The sequence below is a fragment of the Xenopus laevis genome, chromosome 3L (genome assembly GCF_017654675.1).
Source record: "Xenopus laevis strain J_2021 chromosome 3L, Xenopus_laevis_v10.1, whole genome shotgun sequence".
In the NCBI taxonomy this organism is placed as follows: Eukaryota; Metazoa; Chordata; class Amphibia; order Anura; family Pipidae; genus Xenopus; species Xenopus laevis.
Window position 1 is genome coordinate 77,342,555 of NC_054375.1, and position 25,410 is coordinate 77,367,964.

General features: G+C 34.3%; 1 protein-coding gene across 3 annotated transcripts in view; it reads right to left on the reverse strand.

The window, feature by feature from the left end:
* grm8.L (glutamate receptor, metabotropic 8 L homeolog) overlaps positions 1 to 25,410 on the reverse strand; it is a 435,368-nt gene that overhangs the window by 24,580 nt on the left and 385,378 nt on the right. For all 3 annotated transcript variants that reach the window (XM_041586418.1, XM_018252589.2, XM_018252590.2), the window contains one exon: positions 14,684 to 15,619. In XM_041586418.1, coding sequence (XP_041442352.1) covers positions 14,684 to 15,619 — 936 coding nt within the window. The remainder of the gene's footprint in view (positions 1 to 14,683; positions 15,620 to 25,410) is intronic.

Genomic DNA, 25,410 nt, shown 5'->3' on the forward strand with positions numbered 1-25,410 from the left:
CTCAATCATGAAAGCTTTTAGCATCAAATGGTTCAAGGGACCTCTGCCATTGACTCCTACATGACCTTGACAGGTTTTAGATGGAGTATTTTTGGATTCAAGCTACTTCCATTGTCCAGGTTTAAAAAATTCTAGTTTTTTTAAAAAAAAAAAAAAAACTCAAACAATTGAAGTTTTTTCTTTTCAACAGCAAAAAATAGTTTTTGGACCAAAAAATAACCAAAGGTACCGCAATAGACTGAGGGGAAAATCATACCTTTCTTTAGTATTAAATACTTATACAGCTATAAGACAAACCTCATTAATTTTAAAAAGGTGCTTAATTGCTTATAAAAAATGACTGGCATATGCAGTTTTCTTTGCTTACACAAAAAATTCAGTAAGTTCTATCTTACTCTTAGGGGCACATCTATTAAAGGTCAAATTTTCTGGCCACAGGAAAAAAAGTTAATTTTTGAGATTTCTTATGGGACAAAACTGCGACAAATCAGAATCCGAAAATACTCCAGATAAAACCTGTCAAAGTTATGTAGAAGTCAATGGCCGATGTCCCTGTTCTTGCGTTCATGATCTTCGAGATTTTTGCGCATTTTGATGCTGTTTTTTGTGCGAAAATCTGAAAAAGTGGTGGTTTTCGAGCTCCAATTCTAAAAGCATTCTATCTTTTGTTTTGTTTAGCTTATTGTATTTTGTCTAATGCTAAAACAACTTTTCATGGATAGAATAGAATGCCAAAAATTTGCCTTTCCAGAACAGTTAATTATTATTGGAATAGATTTAGTTCACCTTTAAGAGTGAAATCAATTATTTGAACTGAAAAATGCCTTAACAATTAAACTTTAATCCTTATTTATTTCCACAGAACGTGGACAAAAATACACAATTTTGCTCTTTCATCAATCAAATCCCCCTTTTAGCTCCAACATTCCTTTAGCTAACAGAACATGAATGAACTGTTAAAAAGACAAATCACTTAAAAAATGCATTTAATCTCATAGTTTTTGATTATGATTCTAAGATAATGAAATGACTTACAGATTACTAAAAGCTTTTCAGCAACCTAGAACTCTTTTTTTAAATCAATTGTTCCCTACTTTTTGAGCAGATCTAAATTATGAAGAAATTAGGAATCACTGATACAATGATAATTATCAGACAAATGGGATGAATGTGCTCAATTATTTTGCACATATGGCTCTAAGTGTCACAGTTCAAGTACTTGATGTGGAAAATATTAAATGAAGTGTTCTTGTTTAGAGGATAATTTTATTTAGCAACCTCAAAGCAGTACATAATTCAGTTACTCTGTCACATAAAATGATTGAGGCTTAAATATGTAACAGCTGGTTACTGTAATGTCTGCATTTCTGCAGGACAGCCGTTGGCAAGGCAAACATACACGTACACATTCAATGTATTTTGCCTGTAACCTCCTTGAAATGAACAAGGCAACCACAACAATGAGTGCATAGAAAATAATCACATAACTTGCACCAGCCTTTAGCCCTAGAAACAATGCATATGAATCTAGACAACATTACAATGCCCGATGAGCTAATTCTGAGGATTTTTGTTTCCTTTGTCTATTAATAGACAACAATAAAAATGATCATAATTGCCTTCCACAGCGAATGGTTCATTATTCTAATTCTTGGAATATTCTGCTGTTTAGATAATAGACACAGGACTTTTGTTGTAGGGAATCCTTCAATATACCACATGCTTAAAGAGACAGACACAAATGTGAATGAATTTTATACATTTGTGAAATATTACTGACAAAACATTTTTCTCTTCGTTAAATGGCTGATGTGCTAACAACTAGCATTTTTTACCAAGCAGTAACAATAAAACATTATTTAGGGTCTTTATATTTGCTGCTCTGGAATGATTCCTCACAGAGAGGAAAATACATGCAATATGCTCAAAGAAGTTAAAAACATTTCAACAAGTAACACTAGTATCACATTTAATACATTTGACAATTCATTAAAAAATGTTCCAGACTAAAAAAAATTTTCCTGCATATTTGAAATATTGCATTTGGCATTTTTCAGATCAGTTCCTTGTACTAAGCTATTGTTTCCACTACATACATTTCAAGTTGTGCAAAGTTTGGCCAAATAATATGTCAGCTGTTCTATTGTTTGAACTTTAATAAAGATAGTGTGTATCTTTAGAAGTGTGCTTCTACAGAATAGAAATGCTTTGATAAATTCTCCTGAGAGGTAGGGAAAAAGAATCATGAACAGGATACAGTGGACTTAGAGACAACATGTACAGGATACCATAACACAACCATATATCTCAATTTTAAATTAGATTGTGAACATTTCTGGCTCAGTGGGGTCATATAATGTGATTTACATCTGATTATTGAGGTTAGATGGTGTCTGAGGTATAAGGAGAGTGAATTTGCAAAACAGGATGCAGAATCAGTATACCAGTGCATACTTCTGACAATGACTTAGTTGGTCAATGCCTGCTATGGGTACCCACTGGTTAATACCCACTCGAGCTTAGTAAATCTGCCCCTATATGACAGTGTGTTGGGAGTTTCCTTAACTGAGAAGCGTCTAGGGGTGTTTGTAGATTACAAGTTGTCTAATTCCAGGCAGGGTCATTCTGTGGCTACTAAAGCAAATAAAGTTCTGTCTTGCATAAAAAAAGGCATAAACTCAAGGGATGAAAACATAATTATGCCTCTTTATAGGTTCCTGGTAAGGCCACCTGGAGTGTGCGGGGCAGTTTTGGACTCCAGTCCTTAAGAGGGATATAAATGAGCTGAAGGGAGTGCAGAGATGTGCAACTAAACTAGTTAGAGGGATGGAAGACTTAAATTATGTGGGTAGTTGTCAAGGTTGGGGTTGTTTTCAAGGGGATATGATTACACTTTACAAGTACATTAGAGGACATTATAGACACATAGCAGGGGACCTTTTTACCCATAAAGATGATCACCACACCAGAGGCCAGCCCTTCAGACTAAAAGAAAATAACTTTCATTTGAAGCAATGTAGGTGGTTCTTCACAGTCAGGACAGTGAGGTTGTGGAATGCACTGCCGGGTGATGTTGTGATGGCTGATTCTGTTAATTCTTTTAAGAGTGGCTTGGATGATTTATTGGGCAGACATAATATCAAAGGCTATTGTGATACTAAACTCTATAGTTAGTATAGATATGGGTTTATATAATTTATCTGAGAGTATGGTGGGGTGTAGGTATGGATGCTGGGTTTCATTTGGAGGAGTTGAACTTGATGGACTTTTTCAACCCGATTTAACTATATGTAACTATATTAGGCCACAGCAACAATCTATTTAGAGTAGTTGCTGTGTTTTACTGGATTAGGGATACAATTTGCCATTTTATGTTAGCTGTTGTACACTTTATAACAAATGTTGCTTTTTTACGGAAAACTGGATTATTTTTTAATTCAAACACATTTGTTAAAGTAAGTGTAGAAATACATAAAATCAATAAGAAATTATAATTATGCTACTGTTTAAACTAACACTTTGGAAATTTCACTGTATAATTGCCAAGCATTGTTTAGTAATGAACGAACTACCAGTGATGTCTTAGAATTGTGTCATCTACGACCGCAGAAAATATAATTCATTCCAATTATTGTGTCACACTTTGTTATTTAGCATATACAATCTGCCAAAAACTGTATAGATGAAAGCTGATATACTTAAAAACATATATTATCCTTGACATAAATGTCAAAGAAAAGTTTCAATTACAATGCTTGCCTTTGATAAGACCAAATGAAAACAGCACATTACTACTCCACTGCATTTTAGCTTTGTATCTCTACTGTCAATAATTAGCTCTGCAAAGGTTTAAGCCTTTAAACCTTCACTACCTATAATTAATAGTGTTCACTGTAAAAGATAAGAAGAGGTGGTTATTAGACTGTAAGGTCTCCATTCACTTACCAGCTTAATGTGGCAAATTTTTCAATGACAGTACATAGGCTGTAAGCTAAAATGCACACTAGAGACGATTAACATTTTATCACCCACTCTGCTCTATAACATTTAGCTTCTTCCGGAGCAAGATATCAAAATGTAAATCCATGGTCAGCTTATTAATATGCATACCATAAATAATTTGACTGCATACACAAGCATTATGCTAATTGCCTCTGTTGAGCTAAGCTATCATAATTATTTCTTAACAATGCCAATGGCTATTGATAAATAGTGGAATGGCATACAACACACCTTGGTATGTTTTATTTAAAAGCCAACAATGTAAATAGCAAGCATGTTTGACCATGTGAATTGTATAGTAAAAATCCAAGATAATCCAAGGTATGAGTATTTAGAGTACTCTAAAATATAAATGTGTACCTTGTACAAAAGGTTCACTAGTTTATAACAGTTCACAAGTTAAATAATGGGAATGAGTTTACTGCACATTGCTTCTACCCAAAATTTCAGAGACCACCAAAGTATATATTTAGCTAAGAATTTTACTAAACAGAACTAAAAAAATAAATAAAAAATATTGTCACTTTATCTGCTTTAAATTTTCCAGTAAAAGTGCCAGTTCAATCCTTATTTTGTGTTACAATAATGTAGCTGTATCTAATATTAAAGGCAGTATTCATTGTATAGGGGTATCCACCTCAGCAAATATTAAAGGTAGATGAGAAGGTAGAAAAATAAACTATTTCAGAGCTATAAGCACAGGCAACACTTAGGGGATAGGAGTACTTTATCCCTCCCATGGAGAGCTACCTCAGTAAAGACATAACAAAATGCCACCATAAGACTTTTGTTCTTACACTAAGCAGGGCAAAAACTGAAACTGAATGTAAGGTGGCCATATACAGTACTGGCCAGTTAAAGCTGCTGATCTGGTCAGATATCACACATCTCAAGTAGGGCACAATGTGGAAAGATCTGTAGTGAAGGGCGAATCTGTGGCGTTTCGCCAAATAATTAGCGAATTTCCTGGAAAATTCGGGAATCGAGCTGTTTTTTACGTCGTTGCCGAAAATGCGCCGGCATCCAAAAAAAGATGCCGCCGTTTATTTTTTTTGACGCCGATGAATTTTTGCGCCAGTTTCGCAAATTTATTTGGCAAATCGCGGGAATTCGTGCCTGGCGAATAAATTCACCCATCACTAAAGATCTGCTCTTTTTACAACTCCGCCATACGAGCAGATCTTTGAATGTATTGCCAGCTTTAGTCACATTCATCTCTATCAAACACAATAAGCTCTAAGGGGCAGGGACTTCCATCCTTTCATCTCCTTGAAACTATGCACTCTTAATTGTCACGTTACTCTATTTATTTGTATTGTAGTTTGTACTTATTTGTATTTATTATTGCAATGATCTGCTTGTTTTACTAATTTATTGTTCTGCTGTACAATGCTTTGCACTAAAGTGGTGCTATACAAATAAAAATATACAGACATACATACATACATATACAATCAATACAAATCAACAGTCCACTGAGTAGAATCTGTATAATGAGCTAATCCATACCTTCCTGATTTTTATAAGCAGAATAAAATATAATATAAAATAGGATGGAAAGCAAGCTCAGAAATGGCACATTCAAAACTAAAGCTCTAAAATTGCTATAGGGCACTATTCACATACAGTTCATGCTATAATATAATATAGGATGGAAAGCAAGGACAGAAATAGCACATTCCAAACTAAAGCTATACAATTGCTATAGGGCACTGCTCATATACAATACATATGTCTATATTAAACATCTCTAAAATGTTTCTTTCATTTTGGCACTGATTGATCAAATATAGAACTGGGCATTTCTGAGGGATTGCCATCAGTTACATATTTTGCCTCTAGTGATATCTTAAAATGCAGTTTCAAATGATATGCCAAATCAATAGCCAGTCAAACACATCACTGACAGCCTGCAGCTGTAAATTCGCACAATTAATGCATATGTACAGTGTCTAACAGTATGTGAGGTGTAGGTGTGTGAGTGCATACATGTGTGGCAGAGCCCCCAAGGGAGAGGAGAAAATGACTCCCAGGATTTATTTGTTCCAAGAAAATATGTGTGTGCCCTTGGTGGACCCAATCACATAAAAATAAAAGCATCATATTTTAAAGGAATCAACTATCATTTCAAAATTACAGACCAGTCATGTGTGAGTGAGCAAGACGAGTGCACAAATGAACAAAAGCTGATCATTTCCCCATGAATAGGATTCTACATTCTCCATATTTAGAACATTTTCCTCACACTTACTGTAGGAACGTTTTTAATAATTCACACATTTTTAAAGAATATAACAATTATCACTCAGTAAAATGTACAGAGCATTAATAAATGACCCTCTGTTTCTGGATAGTTTTCAGTGGTCCTTGATACCCCTAATGCTATAAATTTGAGATATCTTTCTAAAGGGTTAAAAGCAATGTGCTGCACACAGAAGATGCATAGACACAAATGAAGTACAAATCATGACAGCTAGAATATAGTTGATGGTATCTGAATGTAATTTATTTGTGATTCATAGTTTTTTCAGGAATGAGAAGCTTACATTTGCAAGGTACCAGAGTGGAAAATAACTATTTAAATTGAGAGATTGACAGCATGAAGACCATTCATTGAAATAAATGATAGAAGGCATTAAAGAAAGAAAATTGATTATAGCTAATGTAAAGCCTTTTCCTGTCTCTCTCGTTACGATAGTAGATGTTGTCTGAGAAATCTTAAGTGCTGTTCAGCCAAGCTGACATGTAGAAAATATAGATCTAAAATCAAACAAGTGCAGTGGTGTAGAGAAATACATCACTTCTAACTAACCTGCCAGGTTACATCTAACTTACTCCCTTCCACACTGTCAGTTTTAACAGAATATGAGCATGAACTGTAGGGAAAAACTAATGGAACGGACTTTGATGTAAAATATTATATGGGCTCAAAATACCTCTACTAATTTTACATTTTAACATTATAATTTAAGTATAGTTTATGTTGTTTCTAATTTAAAACATAATATGCAATCAAAATAAACTGTTTATTCTTAAATTTAATTTATATGTTTGCAAAAACATAATTGTGTTAAACTTTTATCCGTGCAAATAACCAGGATTGCTCTCAAACTTCTGTGAATAGCCCTAAGGTACACATTAAATCTTGGCTGTGCCTCTTAACTTTATTAGTAATTCTGTCTAGATAGCACTAGATAAATCTTTCAAAGTATAAACTGTTTAAGGGCGTCCATTTGGATATGTTAAGGGATGTGATGACTAAGCCATGTTCTGGTTAAAAGACAAATTTTGGATGACACTGGGCTTCCTGATGCATATTCATCACATAGAGTTTTTTCTCACTGGAAAGTGTCTCACTCAGTAAATGCGTTGGGTCTTTATGAGAATAAATGTTGCTGCTCAAAAATTCGAATATATTTATTTAGGCATGCATGTAAATTCGAATTCACAGTAGAGCAGTATCAGTATAGGTATGAAGCCTATTTATGAGAAAGTTGTTACCCAGAACGTTGATTTGCTTTTTCCTTGAATTTCTTTGTAATTATAAAGCAATGCCATCTACCTTAACTTAGCCAGCATAAATCCATGTTGACTACATTATCAATCAAATATTTAAATATCTTAGTAGAAACGTATATAAATAATGTAGTAAAATAACAGAACCCCCTTATAAAGAAAAGCCCAGGTTCTATGTATCCCAAATAAGAAAATCTGCACACTTTGCTTCATATAAATAATGGTGTTGGGCTAAGCATATAAGAGGTTTTTAAAGTTGATACCTTTGACTTTGATTTATAGCCTGTGGCATTCGACTTATAGCCTTTTTTAAACAAGTTACAGTAAGAAGTATGTTATTATACAGTGTAAATTAAATGTGTTTTTACAAAAAAATACTGATACAAAAAGCTTCCTTTGAAATTCTCACTAAGGTGGGTAGAGTTCTATGACTCCATACCCATCTGAGAGCTGACATGTCATAATGCTCCCTATTCTGCCACTGCCCAGTTTGCATTATTGCTGATTATATTAAAACATGCGAATAAAGCATATCCTGGGCTTTAACGTCTAGAATTTCATGACTACAGTTGCAATCTTCTGATCTTTCTTTCTCTGCCAAAATACATTGTGAGGAAATTGGAATAAACAATTATGTGTGTAGCTAAAGTGAAATTGTTTGCTATTGCCTGTGGCTATAATAGCCATCAATCACAGCCATTTAACAAATGCCAAAGACAAAGGGAAAAGTGCAGAAGCAATTCTTCTGCATATACAAACCATTATTTAGCTCTTTATACAAAGAACTGTGCATTATGTAACAGAGCTAAAATATCCGTGACCTCATATGACAAACTAAAAGCAGTAATTATACCACCTAATGTAAATAATAGAGAAAGGAATACTGACTACCGCTGAACAAAATGCACAGGCAAGTGAAAAACAAGACATCTAAACTAATTTATCCAAGGTACACTCAAATAAGTGATTTATTATATGGAGATAATAAATTTGTATAAATATAAGTGCATTATCACCTAACTGTTAAATTGCTGTACATGTTGTTCATTTACAAGGAACACTATCATTTTTCCTCTTTAGATTATTTCTTGATTTCATGCATCTGAGTGCATCCATTACCAGGAGTGTTAACAGATAATTGTATTGAATTACTATGTAAAACACATTACTATATACTTTACATTGCAGAGCTTTTCACAAACCCAGGATGCATAAATCCAGCATGATATATAATAGCTGTATTTAAAGTAGATAGAAAGAAAACACATAGGCACAAATAATTCAAAGTTTGATCTGGACTCCCAAAGATTCGAAGGTGAACAGAATTTTAGGAGTTGATTCAACTGGCTTATTGATTTGATAGACCAGTTCAATCAGTTTGATAAATACTAATGTTTATCATTACCCAAGGCTACAGGACCATTGTCAGGATTAATTCCATACATTCCACATGCAATTGGATTTGTTATTCAGGATGATAAATCCTAAAATTGTTATAGATTAATTTGAATCAGTTCAAATTTTTTTTTTTAAATAAACCTTCCCCATAATCATGCCTCTGGTGATTCTTATCAAAAGAGCTGTATTTATTTAATGAAAATACCCTAGGGAACAATAATAGAGACTGATGGGGTCTTTTCTGAAGCAATTGCCCTCAGAAGACATTCAGGTTTAAACATGTAGTCAATATGTGCTAAATAAGTTCCAATAGGAATGAATAGAATGTGAGTTTTTATTTATTAAACTCAAAACTCACATTTTGATAAATCTTCCCCTGATTGTCAGATGGCAACCTTAACCTACCAGTCTGACTGTCAATTGCATCTCCAATAATTTCTATGTACTGCAGTTGCCTGGACATTGCATTAAATGTGCACATACACTTTGTCTGACAAATATTTATTTCACCTGGATTGAAATATGTATTGTCCCCACAATTCAACATTGACTACCTGAATCAAAGGTAGTAGCTTAGTAGTACTCTTGCCATACTCACTCAACAAAAAATCAGTTTATGCTCACTCGGGTATTGTATTTATGTGGCTAATTACAAAAAAATTGCAAAAAAATAGATTTATAATTTTATGGAAGGAAAACTAAACTAAACATGTTAAGCTCAATAAGCTTAACAATGGCTGAGCCTACCTTTAAGCTACAAAGGCACTAATCAATCTGTCTGTGAGCAAGTTGTTGAACAATTGACAAGTAGAAGACTGTTTCCCTTACGGTCAGAACTTGATAGTTCAGGACAAAGGTGTCCAAAGGCTCTTCTACATATTGCTACTTTTTTTATCATCTAAGATAAGGTTACAAGGTTGGCACCCTTCATATGTTATAGATCTTTTGTCTAATCATTTTAAATAAGTATCATACTTAAGACAGTAAGAATAACCTTAACATTTCTTTCCTTCTAAAGTTTTCCAATGGACTCTCTCGTGGGTGCAGAATTTGATCATAGTGTTTGGTTAGGTACAATAAAGCAAATGTGTTTCTCTCTCTAGAGCAGACCAGGGTATCTTCCATCTTAGGGGCACGTAAACAGGGATTATGATTTATATTTCTGTAAAATTAATTAGATAATATAGATATTTAAAATGGTTATCTTTCCAATTGTGTGCGATAGAGATTTGAAAAGGTAATATCTGGTCAAAATAAAGATAAATAAAAAATGTAAGGGGTTAAATCTTTTTACATTTGTCTTTTAATAACAAACTTTACAGCACAATTTATTTTCTTTGACTAAAAGGTTCAGCATTTAAATCACATGAGAATAATAGATCCCCAGAACCTCTAGTCCTTGGTGCAGAAATTTGATTTACTTAATGTGTAACCTGGGAGAATGAGCCACTGATAACACAAATGGGCACATAGTGCTTCCGCCAATGACTTGTAAATATATTTCTCCCCTTCAAATGAACAGTGGCTTACTGAACGATGCACCATAATTACACAGAGATAGTTGCTAAGCAACTAGAATGAAATCGGAGCAGAGGCCTTACCGAAACCTGTGAAACATCTGGCTAGTAGTCTTTAAATATAGAAAGGTACAGTCTTTAAACCTTGATGGCAGCATTGCAATGAGCGTATACGAATGTCTGCACATCTGTGGAAATGTTTATGATGAGTTATGTTTCTAAAAGGGTGATTTATCTAGCATGAAACCCATTGATTATTTGACTGTAGGCAATTTAAATGGCTTTACAGCTTTCATGCTGTGCAGATTTATTAAATCGAATGTTTAGAAGCCCATAGTTAAATTTACCAACTTAGAGTACAGTCTACAGAACAGACACTTCATATTATCAAATATTGTGGCTGTAACAGCCATAACAATAGAAGGACCCAGCGGCTAGTAGGCTGCCTGCATATCTGAAACAAGATGGTTGTTTAAACTGGCATAGCCTGATTGATTTCACAATTTCACATCTCCTCATCCATGTAAGTTTTCCCCATCCTTTGCTTAATCAGCACAACTGCAATACATGCCTCCAATGCAGCAGATTAAGAATGATTTGCTTGGGTGTGGACATACCCTTTTAAATGCAACACAGCAGGGTTTATGTCATTTTATTAACATTTTTTTCATTTTCATCTGCATAAAGAGAGTGAAAGTCTCAGTAATGCGCCAGTAACAGGGATCTATAGCAACCAATCAGCAATTATTTGAAATGGTAATGAGTTGAAAAATGAGGGCAAAGACCTCAATGCTATGTGAGACTTAGCATCAAAGTTAGTAAATTAGCTCCTGTGGTGAAATGGAAGTGTCTCTAGACTGTAGAGAAGTATTTTAAACCAGAATGCAAATCTTGGTGTGGTTGCTAGATACAGTAGCTCTAATCAATGAGAACCTATTAAAGTGTAATGATCATACAACAGAATTATAATACATTTGTGTCATACAAGATTCCGCTGACACTATATCCCAGGTCAGAGTAATTCTCTAGTGACTCTCTAGCCTCCAGCAAACCATACAAGAAAAGAATGTAAAAAATGTAAGTCAGTACAGAAAATACATTAAAGACAAGTATCAATGAACAGATAATGGGAAAATGTGAAGGGAGACATTCTATTACTGTTGTTGGATTAGGCATAAATTTGAATTTTCTTACATTGTGTTGATTATGTACTTCTTTAGGGAAAATGACTACTGTTTTTTTATGGTTATAAAAAGAAATGTACTTTTGGCCATCCTCAAGAATATGATGTCTGTATGTATTTTTTATGCAGTGGTGACCACAGAATGCAGCTTTTAACTGGTTGTAGTTAAGAAAATGATCCTGTAAATTTGCCAATCATGAGCAATTGACTGACGCCTGTCTAAAAAACTCATAGATATTCGTATTCTTTTTGGATCATTCAGCGTTATTTTTCATTTGTACTTTTTTATTCAGATCTTTAAATAAATGTCATTACATTTGTGGTTTTAGAGAAAGTGAGTTTAGTTGTATTTTCGAAAACCTCTAAAACCACTAAATTACGACCATTAATAAATAGGTCTCCACAACTTCTGTAGTTATTCTCTGAATGCTCCTTGTATTTGTGGGTAGTGTTGTGAGAGCATTTATTTATTTATTTCAGAAATGTAAAGAAGATGTGCACCCAAATTTTATTTTAATGTGTATAATAAGAGCAAAGGAGGGAATTGGCAGAAGCTGTTTTATATGTTTTTCTCTGTCATGCAAATGTGGTTTTCTGTTATTTGGGTGCATACCATATATTATATATATATATATATATATATATATATATATATATATATATATATATATATATATATATATATATATATATATATATATATATATATATATATATATATTCATTTCATGTTCATTTTAAGAGCTGTATTGTAGATCAGTGATGTAATTCTACTGTGCAACTGTAATCACAAAAGGGACACTCATTTTTCAACATAGGTAAATTTGCTCCTGGGCAGTATCTCATAGCAATCAGATTTTCAGCCAGCTGAACATAGAACTATGAAAACCAACATCTCATTGGTTGGCATGGGTTACTGCCCAGGTCCAAATCTGCCCAGTGTTGATAAATGACCCTTTAGAGAGATATAATTTAATATTTTTATCAGAAAACAACTAACAAGCCATGGCAGCTGTAAGAAAATTAAATTGTGTTTTTTATGATATAATGTACCTGGGAGCTTGTGCAAGATAGTTATATAGACCAGTGCAATTGACCATCCTCTCTAGGGTCTCTTTACCCCCCTCTCCCACCATGCAAGTAAAATTCTTTATGTGAAAAAACATCTTTACATTTATACAGGCCCCAGTGCATTCAGTGGCATTTTAAATGTGTGGGTTTAATGTTATTTGTGTAAAGGTGAAAAGTCAGTCAAGTTACAGTAAGTTTTGCCAAGCCATTACTGAGGATACAATACAAGTAGCAGCAAACTTTGTTTCCTGAAGCTAGGAATATATAAAAAAAATCAGCTAAAGCGTCAGTAGTCACAACAGCAAACATTATTGATAGTGGGAATTTCAGCCAGACCTTCCCCACAGTCACATAGTTTACTGAGAAATCTAAACATGGTCTAAGGTTTAGTATAACATTTCTGTCATGTAGAAGAACATCAAACAACAAATGACTGCAGATGTTTCCTTGATTTTAGTATATGAACCTTCAATTTACACAGCAAAACAAACTTCAAAAATAGATAAATGTGCTACTGGCCTGCTGAAATATACTGATTATTGTCTTGTTTACAGTAGATTAAAATATTTGCAACCACAGGCAGTAATGTGTTTCTCAATTGTATAAACAAATAAATATGATGATACAGAGAAAATGTAATAAAATGCGCTTACCCTGGTGGTCCAGTGGTGTGCCCCTGGCATGCGGGGGCGTCTGCCATGTCTCTGGCAGGGATGCCCGCCGCATGCGTCCAGTCTGTTCCTGTGCCGGCTACCCTTAGGGCGCAGCACGTGTTTATTATTTAAAGGTACATGCGCACGTGTTTATTATTTAAAGGTACAAGGCACAGTTTGGATTTTCACTTTACCCGTTATAGGAGTTTGTTCCTGGTGCTTAGCTTTTGCTATTCTGTTCCTGAAACCTGCTTTTGATTACCTGTTGTGACCCATGCCTGTTCCTGACGATTCTACCTTCTGAAATCTGACCCTTGCCTGTTATTTGACTTCCATTCTGCCACATCCCTCTGCTTGACTTCCTAGTTTGACCCTTGCCTGATATCCGACTCTGTTCCTGTTTAACCCTTCGGCTTGATTTCCTAGTTTGACCCATGCCTGCCTGACTTCATTGTATTCTGCCTGCCTCGACTCGGCTTGTCCTGATTACGATTCTGCCTATCGCCTTATACCTTGACCTTCTGCCCAAAGACTTTGCTATCCGGTCGTGCCCCTTTGCTTGTCCAGAACCCCTCGCCTTGCACCTCTCGTTTTAAGACCTGGCGGCATCTGAGAAGCTGAGGGCTCCTCCCGAGGACAAAGGCGGGAGCCGGGACCAGGGTGCTTGGAATCGGTTCTGGATTTAGGGTGCCGACCGTGACAGAAAAGTGGAATATATATATATATATATATATATATATATATATATATATATATATATATATATATATATATATATACACATGCTATTATTGCTATATATTATTTAAGATTCTTATCTTAAAGTCTATTAATAATAGCTGGAGTGCCTGGATCCTTGATGAAGGTCCTAATGAGGACTGAAACACTAGACTTCTGTATAAATGTGTAAAAAATAAAGAGAGTACTGGTTCTGGAATTAATAATTCCATAACAATCGATTGTTGTATATACTGTTGGTGTATATATTAAAGAAATGTGTCAACAGGTGTCTTTCCAGCTACTGTGAATTAAGATTACAAAAATTGTGAATACTACCAGTTCTCGCTGTATAACAGTCATAAGAACCATACTGAAAAGTTCTAAATGCGCAATGTAAGTAAAACTTGACTTTATTATTTTTGTTTTGTATATAAACAATTAAATAATTATTGCAAAATGTTAGTAGTTTCATAATATACACTGTGGCATATATTATTATAAAATCAAATATATTATTTTAAATATGAAATGTTACCTTTTGATTTCAAAACAGCATTCTAGAATGCACAGTACTTTATAAATACACTAATAAAATTAACATTAACAGGTTAATTAGTACTTACCCTTTCTGCTGACTGAGCTGTTCCAAAAAATATTGGAATAAAAGCTAACCAAATGATGCAGGTGGTGTACATAGTAAATCCAATAGGTTTGGCTTCATTGAAGGTTTCTGGCACCCCTCTAGTTTTAATGGCATAAACAGTACATGTAACCATTAAAAGAATACTGTATCCAAGAGAGCAAATGAGAGAAAGTTCAGATATGTCACATTTAAGAACTCCCTTAGCATTAACTGGATCAGGTGTTCTTTGTTCTCCATAGTCTATTATAATATGAGGAGGATCTACAACAAACCATATGAAGACGCCAATCAACTGAACAGATATAAGACTAAAAGTGATAACCAGCTGAGATGCTGGACTTATAAACTTTGGGGCAGTAACAGACTTTTTTCCTTGCTCAAATATTCGATGAATTCTGTTCGTTTTTGTAAGTAATGCAGCATAACTGAAGCACATGCCAAGTCCAAGAAAAATACGTCTCAGCGAGCAAACAAACATGTCTGGAGTGCCAATCATTAAAAAAGTAATGGAATAGCACAAAAAAATCCCTGTCAACAGCACGTAGCTGAGCTCACGGCCAGATGCTCTAACAATAGGTGTATCGTTGTATCTCACAAAGGTGACAATTACAAATGTTGTTGCCACAATTCCCAGAATGGCTATAAAGACAGGCACAACAGCCCAAGGAGAGAGCCATTCAAGTTTGATAATAGGAATTAGTTGGCAGCCTGTGCGGTTTGCATTTGGTTTTTGATCTAAAGGACAAAGTTCACAGGTCAGTTCATCCGCTTGATAATGATAACCGTCACATCTTTCACAATGCCAGCAGCAGGGAACTCCTTTCACAGTTTTCTTTCTTTCTCCGGGCTTGCATGGCAAGCTGCAAACTGAAGTTGGTTGCGTATGTTCTCTGCTTCTCCACTGCATGTCTTCCACCTAAACAAAGAACACAACACTTTCCTTTCATATCCATTTTACTTTCCAAAAAATGACAGATCAATGGCAATACAATTTAGGACAACAGGAAGCCCTTTCTACAAAAAGATAAGTTACAGGCTATATTTCACATATCCTGAGTAGGTTTGTAGAAAGTTTTTGTTTCTGCAGACTTATTTTCAAATTAAAATAAAGTTAATAAAAGTCGACTAAAGTGAGTTAATTTTTAACTAAAGACACATTTAATAGCAACAATCTATGTGAACATGTAATACAAACTTCCTTGACATAACAAGAAATAATGTATACAAAAGTGAACATTACTTAAATCAATTTTTGTTGCTGTTCATAATGTATATTATGTAAACATTATTATTATATTTTATTTAGATCCACTGCTCTTACCTATTTAAAATTGTACAGCTTAAGGATAATGGCCATCAAAAGCACCATCTTTTCAGCAATATACAGATGCAGCCACTTTGGTTTGTCTGTTTGACACAGAATAACTAAACACAGATATCCCATTTATCTCATTTAACACAGAAAACTGCGTCACAACATCCCATCTAATTAAAGCATTCACCATTGTTCACAATGGTGCTTTGGTATGCTAATGGAAAGGTTAAATGCATTAAATGAGTTAAGATGACTTTAGATAACGCAGTTTCTTCAATTAACCATGAGTCATGACGCATTTATCTCACAAATCCAAGTGGCTTCATCTGTATATTAACAAGTTGGGTTCAAAAAATAAATTTCATAGAAAGGCCACCTGTTCCCAAAGATTGGATACTTGTGGTCTTTTTACAAACTTTTTCTTTTACTGGTTATTTCTCATTAATATACAGCCTGTGAGTTTGTAGCACTGGTAGGTAGTGCTAATGAGACAGAAGTGTATCTGCTTCAATATATTGTACCTACAAACTTAGTCATAAACCCATTTTTTTTTATTGTGTAGTGCTCACACATTTTATCAGAACACAGCAGTTTCCATTTAAAATAGTTGTGTAGTGCTGAAGCATTTTATTAGAACACCGCTGTGACCATTTATACTACAAAACTCCATTTCTGCCACTGTGTTTCAACGCATTACAGAGGAGTCGAGCTGCTGTTCGGTAATTTTGAAACTAACACTGCTTTTTCTGCAGTAAATGGTTATTCATGAATAAATCTTGTTAAAATTGTATTGGTGAAAGTGTACAAAAAATTAAATAAAAACTCTAAGCATTCAAAGAATCATTCATTGCAGACTTCAAGCACACTAGGATAGCCAGATTATTGTGGACAGATAAAGATGTGACCCCAGTGTAGCTTGAGATTGGACCCTGACCCAATAAATGCTGACGAAGGACTTCAAAAACCAACCATTTTGAGTGATCATCATTATATATAAATGTGATGGGACTTGCATAGTAAGGCTCATTTATGAACACAAGAGTACAAAACAATTCCTATTCACAAAATGATTTGCTTCTATACGAGCTCCTTTCAGCTAGTGCCATTGTGCTGTTTCAGCAGATTTGACTATTTAAATAAAATTGCACACAAGGTACAAATTACAGGGTAGTCACGGTATTAACATCTGCCTTGGGGAAGGGATTCTTCCAGGGTTCCCATATAATGCTGTGCCTACTAACACAACTTAAAGTTGCACCTAGTGAATTATACACTAATGATTTTGTTGAAGAACCTTGCATTGGTGAGTCAGAAGTGGCACCATTGATGCAGACATGCAACTTGCTTACCAACACACCTGTATCAGCTTATTTTAATTGGGAAAAACAACTAAAATAAAACAAGTGAAGGTAATGTTTAGCTTTTTATAAAACCTGTATAAAGTACAGCTCAGTGCTGCTGAATGAATAACACCAACAATTAAAGCATGAAACATTTATTTTTGTTTTGTGTGTGTAAAATTGGTGAATTATTTTAGCATAAATTGTAGATTTCTGTTATGTTTTATAACAGATATAACCCTTTCCTTTCTTAAAAGGGTTGTTGGCCTTTGAGTTAACTTTTAGTATGATGTGGAGAGTGATATTCTGACAATTTGCAGTTGGTTTTCATTTTTTATTATTTGTGGTTTTTGAGTTATTTAGCTTTTTTTCAGCAACTTTCCAGTTTGCAGTTTCAGTAATTTGGTTGCTAGTGTCCAAATGACCTTAGCAATGATGCATTTATTTGAATAAGTAACTGGAATATGAATAGGAGAGGGCCTGAATAGAAAGATGAGTATTTCTATTCAGTCACTTAGTATAGCACATGACTGTATACATCATAACATAGCCAGATTGCCACTCATTCTTTTTAGAAACAGGCACATAAACCCCAGGTATGGGACCTTTTATCCATTTTTTTTGTCCATTTTTTTGATGCCCGCAAATTTTCACTGGCAAATTATCGCGGCAGTTTGGCGAATTTATTTGCCGGCGTTGAATGCGAGAATTCGCCGCCAGAATGCTTGGAACATGCGGTTTACCAGATAAGGGGTCTTTCCATAACTTGGATCTCCTTACTCAAAGTATACTCAACATTTAAACATTAAAAACCCCGATAGGACTGTTTTGCCACCAATAATTTCTTTTGCCATATTTTTTTGTTTTCATGTTTTTCACTGCAAAATGCATTGCAGTCAATAAGTGTTTTTTTTCTCACGCCAAAATGCATTTGAGTCAATAGGCTTATTGCAATAGCAATTGCATGCCAAAAAATGTAGCTCATTACTAGTAAATAAAAGCACAATATTTAAAAGCATAAGTAATTTACTTTAAAGTGGATACAGGATCCTAATGATGTCGTGATGATATTAAAAATCCAGTAACTCCCTCCAGATCTGCCATATGCAGGGATTATTCAAACAATGGATATAGCTATCTTTCTAACTCCACTAACATTTTTAATAGTTTATTTAAGGAACTTCTATACTACTAATGTCATAATTTGAAAAAGGAAGGCTGGTATTTTTATTGCAAAGCTGACATTTATAAAATGGAAAAAAAATGTCCCAAACTTCAAAAAGCCATTCTTAGACATTAGAGTAAAATGTGATAAGCTGGAAATACTGCCAGCACATATTTCTATTACTTGATCCAACCGTTTGTTAAGATATTATTTATTTCAACTGTTCCACAGAAAACTTTATACTTATTCAAACTCATATTATCGATCAAATCTAGAAATAATGCGCATATAAAGTGCACATTATTATGGATGTAAGAGGACATAGCACATTTGGCATTTACTGTTTTTTCCCTGAAATTATCAATGAAATAACATTTGTGCACTATTTTTCTAGGGCAAGTATTTGTTTAGATTAGTAGTTTAATTAGAGAAGCATTTAAGTTAAAACTGTGACTATCTGAAACTAAAGGTGAAAAGTTTGCAGGGTTGTAGTAAGCTATAGCAACTAAACAGTTGTTTGCTTATACATACAGTAGTTTCCCAGTAAATGCTACCTGCTGAATGGATGCACTGTTTATTACATTACCACCTAAGGGGCAGAAGAATTCCATGTTTCACATTTAATAACACTTTATTGACTGTCAGGGAATGTTTAAACAACTGTGTTCATCTAGACAGATGAATGTGTAATGTCATATACAGGTATACGATCCTTTATCCGGAAACCTAATATTCAGAAAGCTCTGAATTACGGAATGGCTGTCTCCCATAGACTCCATTTTATCCAAATAATCCAAATGTTTAAAAATGATTTCCTTTTTCTCCGTAATAATAAAACAGTAGCTTGTACTTGATCCCAACTAAGATATAATTAATCCTTATTGGAAGCAAAACCAGCCTATTGGGTTTATTTAATGTTTAAAGGATTTCCTAGTAGACTTAAGGCATGAAGACCCAAATTACGAAAAGATCCGTTATCCGGAAAACCTCAGGTCCCGAGCATTCTGGATAACGGGTCCCATACCTGTTACTCAATTACTTTCTTTGTGGTGGAAAAGCTTAGTCACAGCATAGCGTTCTAACAACTCTATTAATCCTTAACGCCAAATGCAAATTGGAAGGGTAATTACTGATTTAAATAACTATTTATCAAAGATATATGTCCCGTGACTCATATTTCATATACGTCCGAAATTTATTCAATTAACATATTGACATATTAAAAGTTTGTACATACTGAGCCCATGAGACCAACCTTGCACGTTTCGTAACCTTTCAGTACTTAATCATAGCTGTTTATGATTTCGATTATGATTTAGACAACTATTCTGTGCTGGAAAGATTCACAGATGAAATTCTTAATCTGTTAATTTTTTTACAGAGAGGTAGGCATCATCTGTTTTATCACCCACAGTTAAATATTCAGTACCACGGGTGATAAATCTCCTGAAAAAGACTTTCCATTGAATAACATTATGATCACCAGAAGTAAAACTTAGCTAATGAACTGAAGAAGCTGCTCGGATGAGTAGTGAAACGTCTTCATTGATTACTCAGCAAGTCCAGTAGTTTTTAGATTTACCTATACTAGATATACTGAACAGTGGCTTTTTTGGTTGGAGCTTTTTGTCACCAAAGACCCAGAAAAGTCATGGAAAAAAAGCATGACTTTTTTGGATCTATTATGCAAAATGGCAACACTTCCAAATCCAAAAATACTCCAGCTAAAACCTGTTGAAATTATGGAGATGTCAAAGGCATATGTTCCTTTTACAACAGGAAGATCTTTCATTACTTTATGGTTTTTGAGGTTTTCATGTGTTTTTTGCACTTTTGTTCAACAATATGAAAAAGTAGTAGTTATCATGCGACAAGTCGGAAAAATCAAGTTTTTCATAATTTTTATGCAACTTTTTCCCGTTTGGATCTTTTGATAAATACTTGATATAAATGGAAATGAGTTTATTCATGGTTTCTTAAAAATAAAAAACATTTGAGATTTAGTAAGTTCCCCCTTAGTACTCTCAGCGATCTAGCGTAACTACAAGAAATTGCCTCCCTTCACATTTTCAATTAATCTTGATAGGGAGTATTTAAACATAGGCAACAAGTCTCCCCATGTGCCATGGCCCTAAAGATGTAGAAGAAGGTTACTTTGGCAATATAATTGGTAAGATACTCATGGTACTGTATTACCAAATGTCAGTTGCCATATTAGACACGTTAAATGTCTTTTAACAGTCATTTCAAAGATGATTCATTCCACTTTGTTAGAGACAGGATTTCATAGCTTCTAATATACATACATATCAAAGCAATACCCCATTCCCACAGTTTCATTAAATCTTTAATCTGTGTACAGTTAATTTTCAGTTACTCAGACACATCTGCAGTGTTATCACTAGTTTTCAAGATCACCATAGCCTCACCCTGTTATAAATACTTAATTGGATGAGGCTCTTGAGGTCATGGATTTAGACTACTGTATTTTATTACATTTATAATTATTGAAGAAGCAGTCTATCTGCCAATGGGAATACATATTTGCTTATGTTCAGATATATGAACATTTATAGGTATAGAAGGATAGATATAACATAATGAAAATAAAAATAAGGGTAGCTCAAGCTTTATTTCAACCAATCTACTAAATGATCACACAGTCAGGGACAATGTTCCCTTTACATTGAGCATATTATTGTTTTACAGTTAGCTAAATATGTAATGCATGCAATTATTTTAAATTCATGCAATATTTTTTCATTCAAAGAGTTAACATTTTCTCAGTATGCATAATTCAAAATATATGTAACCCAAAGCATCCATTTCTCCGACAGAAATGGGAAAAAATAGAATGCATTGCAATCACTACACTCTGAATACATTAGTAAAACAAGTAGAAACTAGAGGACAAAATAAACAAAAAAACTAATGTGATAATGATAGCCTAGTAAATAGCAGATAATAGCATGCCTTTACTAAAATAGCAACAATTTATATGCTACCATGCCTGAAACGCATCTTATGCAGTTTGGTTAAGAGCATGGCATGGCATCGCCAAAGGAAGCCACTTGTGGTGGTACTCCAGGCCAGCAGCCCAGACATACCATTAACCACAATATAGATGTTCTTAAAGCTTTTGCAGTGATTGGTATAACCCTCAGAAGAAAAATTTAGCACACGTTTTACAAATGTTAGGGTGTAGGATATTTTAGGATATTAAGTATATGAGTGGAAGGTTAAAACAGGTAGAAGGTATTAAGAGAACAACTAAAAACCTAACAAATACCAAGAAAAAGCAGATTGCAAAGAGATTATCCTTATAGTGGGAGAGGAAGCTTGAAAAGCTGCAGTTAATGTAGCTTTAATGCAAGGCAAACCAAAGGAAGAAAAAGTCAAAGGAAAAGGTATGGACTATGGAAGGACATCAGTTGAGTCTGGGGGGATTAACAAAGTAGGTGATATTAATGAGATTGAAGTGAAATGTGTAGAGCAAAAGTTCAGAGAAAAGGGAGAGATCCATATTTTTAATCTGTTGTTTTATTGCTGCATATTATTTCCTGGAAGCTGAATTGTAATCTATATTCAGTTATGTACATGTATTTAGTCTCAGAATACAATTTATAGTGTGATATGAAATGGCTATTATATTTTTAAATGTCTACACTTCTCTCTTTGTTTCTTACTTTTTTTTCTAATCTCGGCAATATAGTGAGTAAGGGCTCCACAGCCTAAAAGACCTGCTATGGTCATTGTGACAGAATGCTCTAACATAAAAAAAGCTAGAAAGTCAATCAAAGTGCTTGTTAGGAATTCAGGTCTTTGAGAAAAAGGATGGATGCATAGAATCACTCTGCATAATGGAAAATATCCAATTTAATATTATTTAAGAATAAATATGACCATTATACCAGACTAGATAATTTTTTTAAACATGTATATGACCAATTTTTTGACTATGCTTGTACTAAGCATATGTTCAAAAAATTACAAAATAATACAGACAAAGAAATAATGAATAACCCATAAAAGGAGATGGGATGTCTTGGTCTGAAAAGATATGTTTGCCCACAGGCAACAAAGTACCCCATGTGCCATTGCCTTAAGAGCTACAGCACATAGGTGAATACGTTTTTGTTTTTTTCCTGGATCATCATATCCCATAGACTCCATTTTATCTAAATAATCCACATTTTTTAAAGATATATCCTTTTTCTCTTTAATAATAAAATAGTACCTTGTACTTGATCCAAACTGAGATAGAATTGAGATAAGAATCCTTATTGCAAGCAAAATCAGCCTATTTGGTTTATTTTATGTTTAAATGATTTTCTAGTAGAATTATGGTATAAAGATCCAAATTATAGAAAGATTAATTATCAGGCATTCTGAATAACAGGTCCCATACATGTATATCCAGTGATGGTGCAGGAAAATACATAATTTAATATTTGCCAATGTCTGAACTGAAGTAGTAAGTCCCATTTATATAGGGGCATCTTTAATTAGGTTTGATATGCTTGCTTGATATAACTGGTGATCAAATGCACAATATTCAACAGGGAAAAGTATAGTGTAGTAGTGTACAAAGCTATACAAAGGTTGTGGAAGCTATTAATGTGGCCCTATACACCAAGGAAACACCAATCTATTGTGATGCACTTGATCAAAGCCTTTGAAGTTACAGTAGATTAGGTTTGCCAATCTTCCAGCTTCCCACAGGGGGCAGTGAAACAAACCTTCATCTTCTGATTGATGTAACTGCCAGACTAGCCCATAGTACTTTGACAAGCAATATTTTACAGATTTTAAGATTGTACTGCAAAAAAACACTACGAAACTTCAGCTGGTTTGAAAAACACACACAAACGGTTAGTTCTGATTATCACACAAATCGTACATTTTTTCTTAGGGAGTCATTCCCAAGAATCAATTTTGTTTAGAAATATTTATATTTTGCAAGTAACACTGCTGTCCTTCGTTACAAATATTGTACATCTCTTTATATTGTCATTAGGGATGGGCAAATTTTTTCGCCTGGTTTCACCGAAAAAATGAGGCCTATAGACTTGTATGGTTGTGCTGCAAAATAAAATGATGCGTGTCAAAAATTTTTTGTTGCGCAACAAATTTTTTTTGACGCCCATAGCCTTTAATGGGCATCGGCGACATTCCGCCGGTGGCACATTTTTTGCGAAACGAAACAGGTTCAAATTCGCCCATCCCTAATTGTCATCATATGTCATCATATGTAAAGGGACCTGCCATGCGACAGCGACTTTGTACCAACTGAAGTTTTATCACAACACATCAGTAACATATATGATGTCATTATCTGTCTATACCTTTTTAGAAAACTAAAATATGCAAATTAGGGGTGGGAAGGGGAAAAAATGTTACTTCCTTGTTTTGTGACAAAAAGTCACGCGATTTCCCTCCCCACCCCTAATTTGAATATTCAAATTTGAATATTCAAATTAGGATTCCAATTCAGTTAGCCTGCCAGAAGGATTCGGCCGAATCGGAATCCTGCGGAAAAAGGCCAAATCCTGTCCGAATCCTGAACCAAATCCTGGATTCGGTGCATCCCTACAAACAACATTTATTTCCTCTATTCTGACAAATCCCAAACTTTAAAAATGTCTTCTGTTTATTAATCCCTCTTCCATTGTCGGACTGGGATGCCAGGGGCCCACCAGAAAACCTTAGACCATGGGCCCACTTTCCAAACTATTATTCCTCCTTTTCTCACTCAGCCTCTTTATTCTGCTAGTCTTTTATCTACCAACTATATTCTTCCATTATTATGGATTTTTTTCCCATAACGAAATAGGGAATGACCATGAAATAGGCAAAATGTTTAGAAACATGAGGGCCCACTGACACCTGGGCCCACTGGGAGTTTTCCTGGCAACCCTGTGGGCCAGTCCGACACTGCCCTCTTCTAATTGATTCTGTTAAGAGGATGTACTGTAGGTCAACATATTGATTCCAAAGATATCTTTGGATTTTTGCCCTAAAATTTTATATAGTTTGTAATACACTTAAGGGCCGATTTATTAAGGGTCAAAATGAATATTTAAAATTTTTTTTTTTTGTCAAAACTCTCAAATTTGAATTGTGAATCATCCAAACTCGATTTGAGTTTTAACTCAAATTCGAATTTGCAATGTATCATACTCTGGTTGTTTAAGAACTTGAATTTGACTATTTGCCACCTTGAACCTGCCAAATTGCTGTATAAGTCAATGGAGAGGTTCAGGGATCAATTTGGTGATGTTTCCAGCTTTCCTGACATTCCAGTTTTCTAGTTTTTCTAATTTGAATCAAATTCGATTCAAGTTTTAGGGCCAATTAAATTAGTCCGAGCTGAGAAAATTCTATTTTATTAATAAGTTTAGATTCAAGCTTAAAAAACTTAAAAAACTCACATGAATTTAAAATTCGACCCTTGATAAATGTGCCTCTAGAAGTCAAATTTGCTTGTAAGGATGCCTTGCATATTAATCCAGCATCTGCCAGTGCATTCATTTTGTTTTTGTTTTCTTCTGTTTTCAGGCCATAAATATTGGGGGTTTCAAAGATATCCTATTTCACAAAACCCCAATATTTATGGCTTGATAACAGAAGAAACAAAACAAAAAATTTCCAATAACGTTTTATTTCCTCTATTCTGACAAATCCCAAACCTTAAAAATGTCTTCCATTTATTAATCCCTCTTCTAATTAATTCTTTTAAGATAAACTCTATTGATTCCAAAGAGATCTCTGGATTTTACCCTAAAATGTTTATATAGCTCATATGACACTTGAGGGGCAGATTTATCAAAGGTCGAGGTGAATTTTTCCGAATTTCGAGCTATTTTTGGTGTACTTCGACTAGGGAA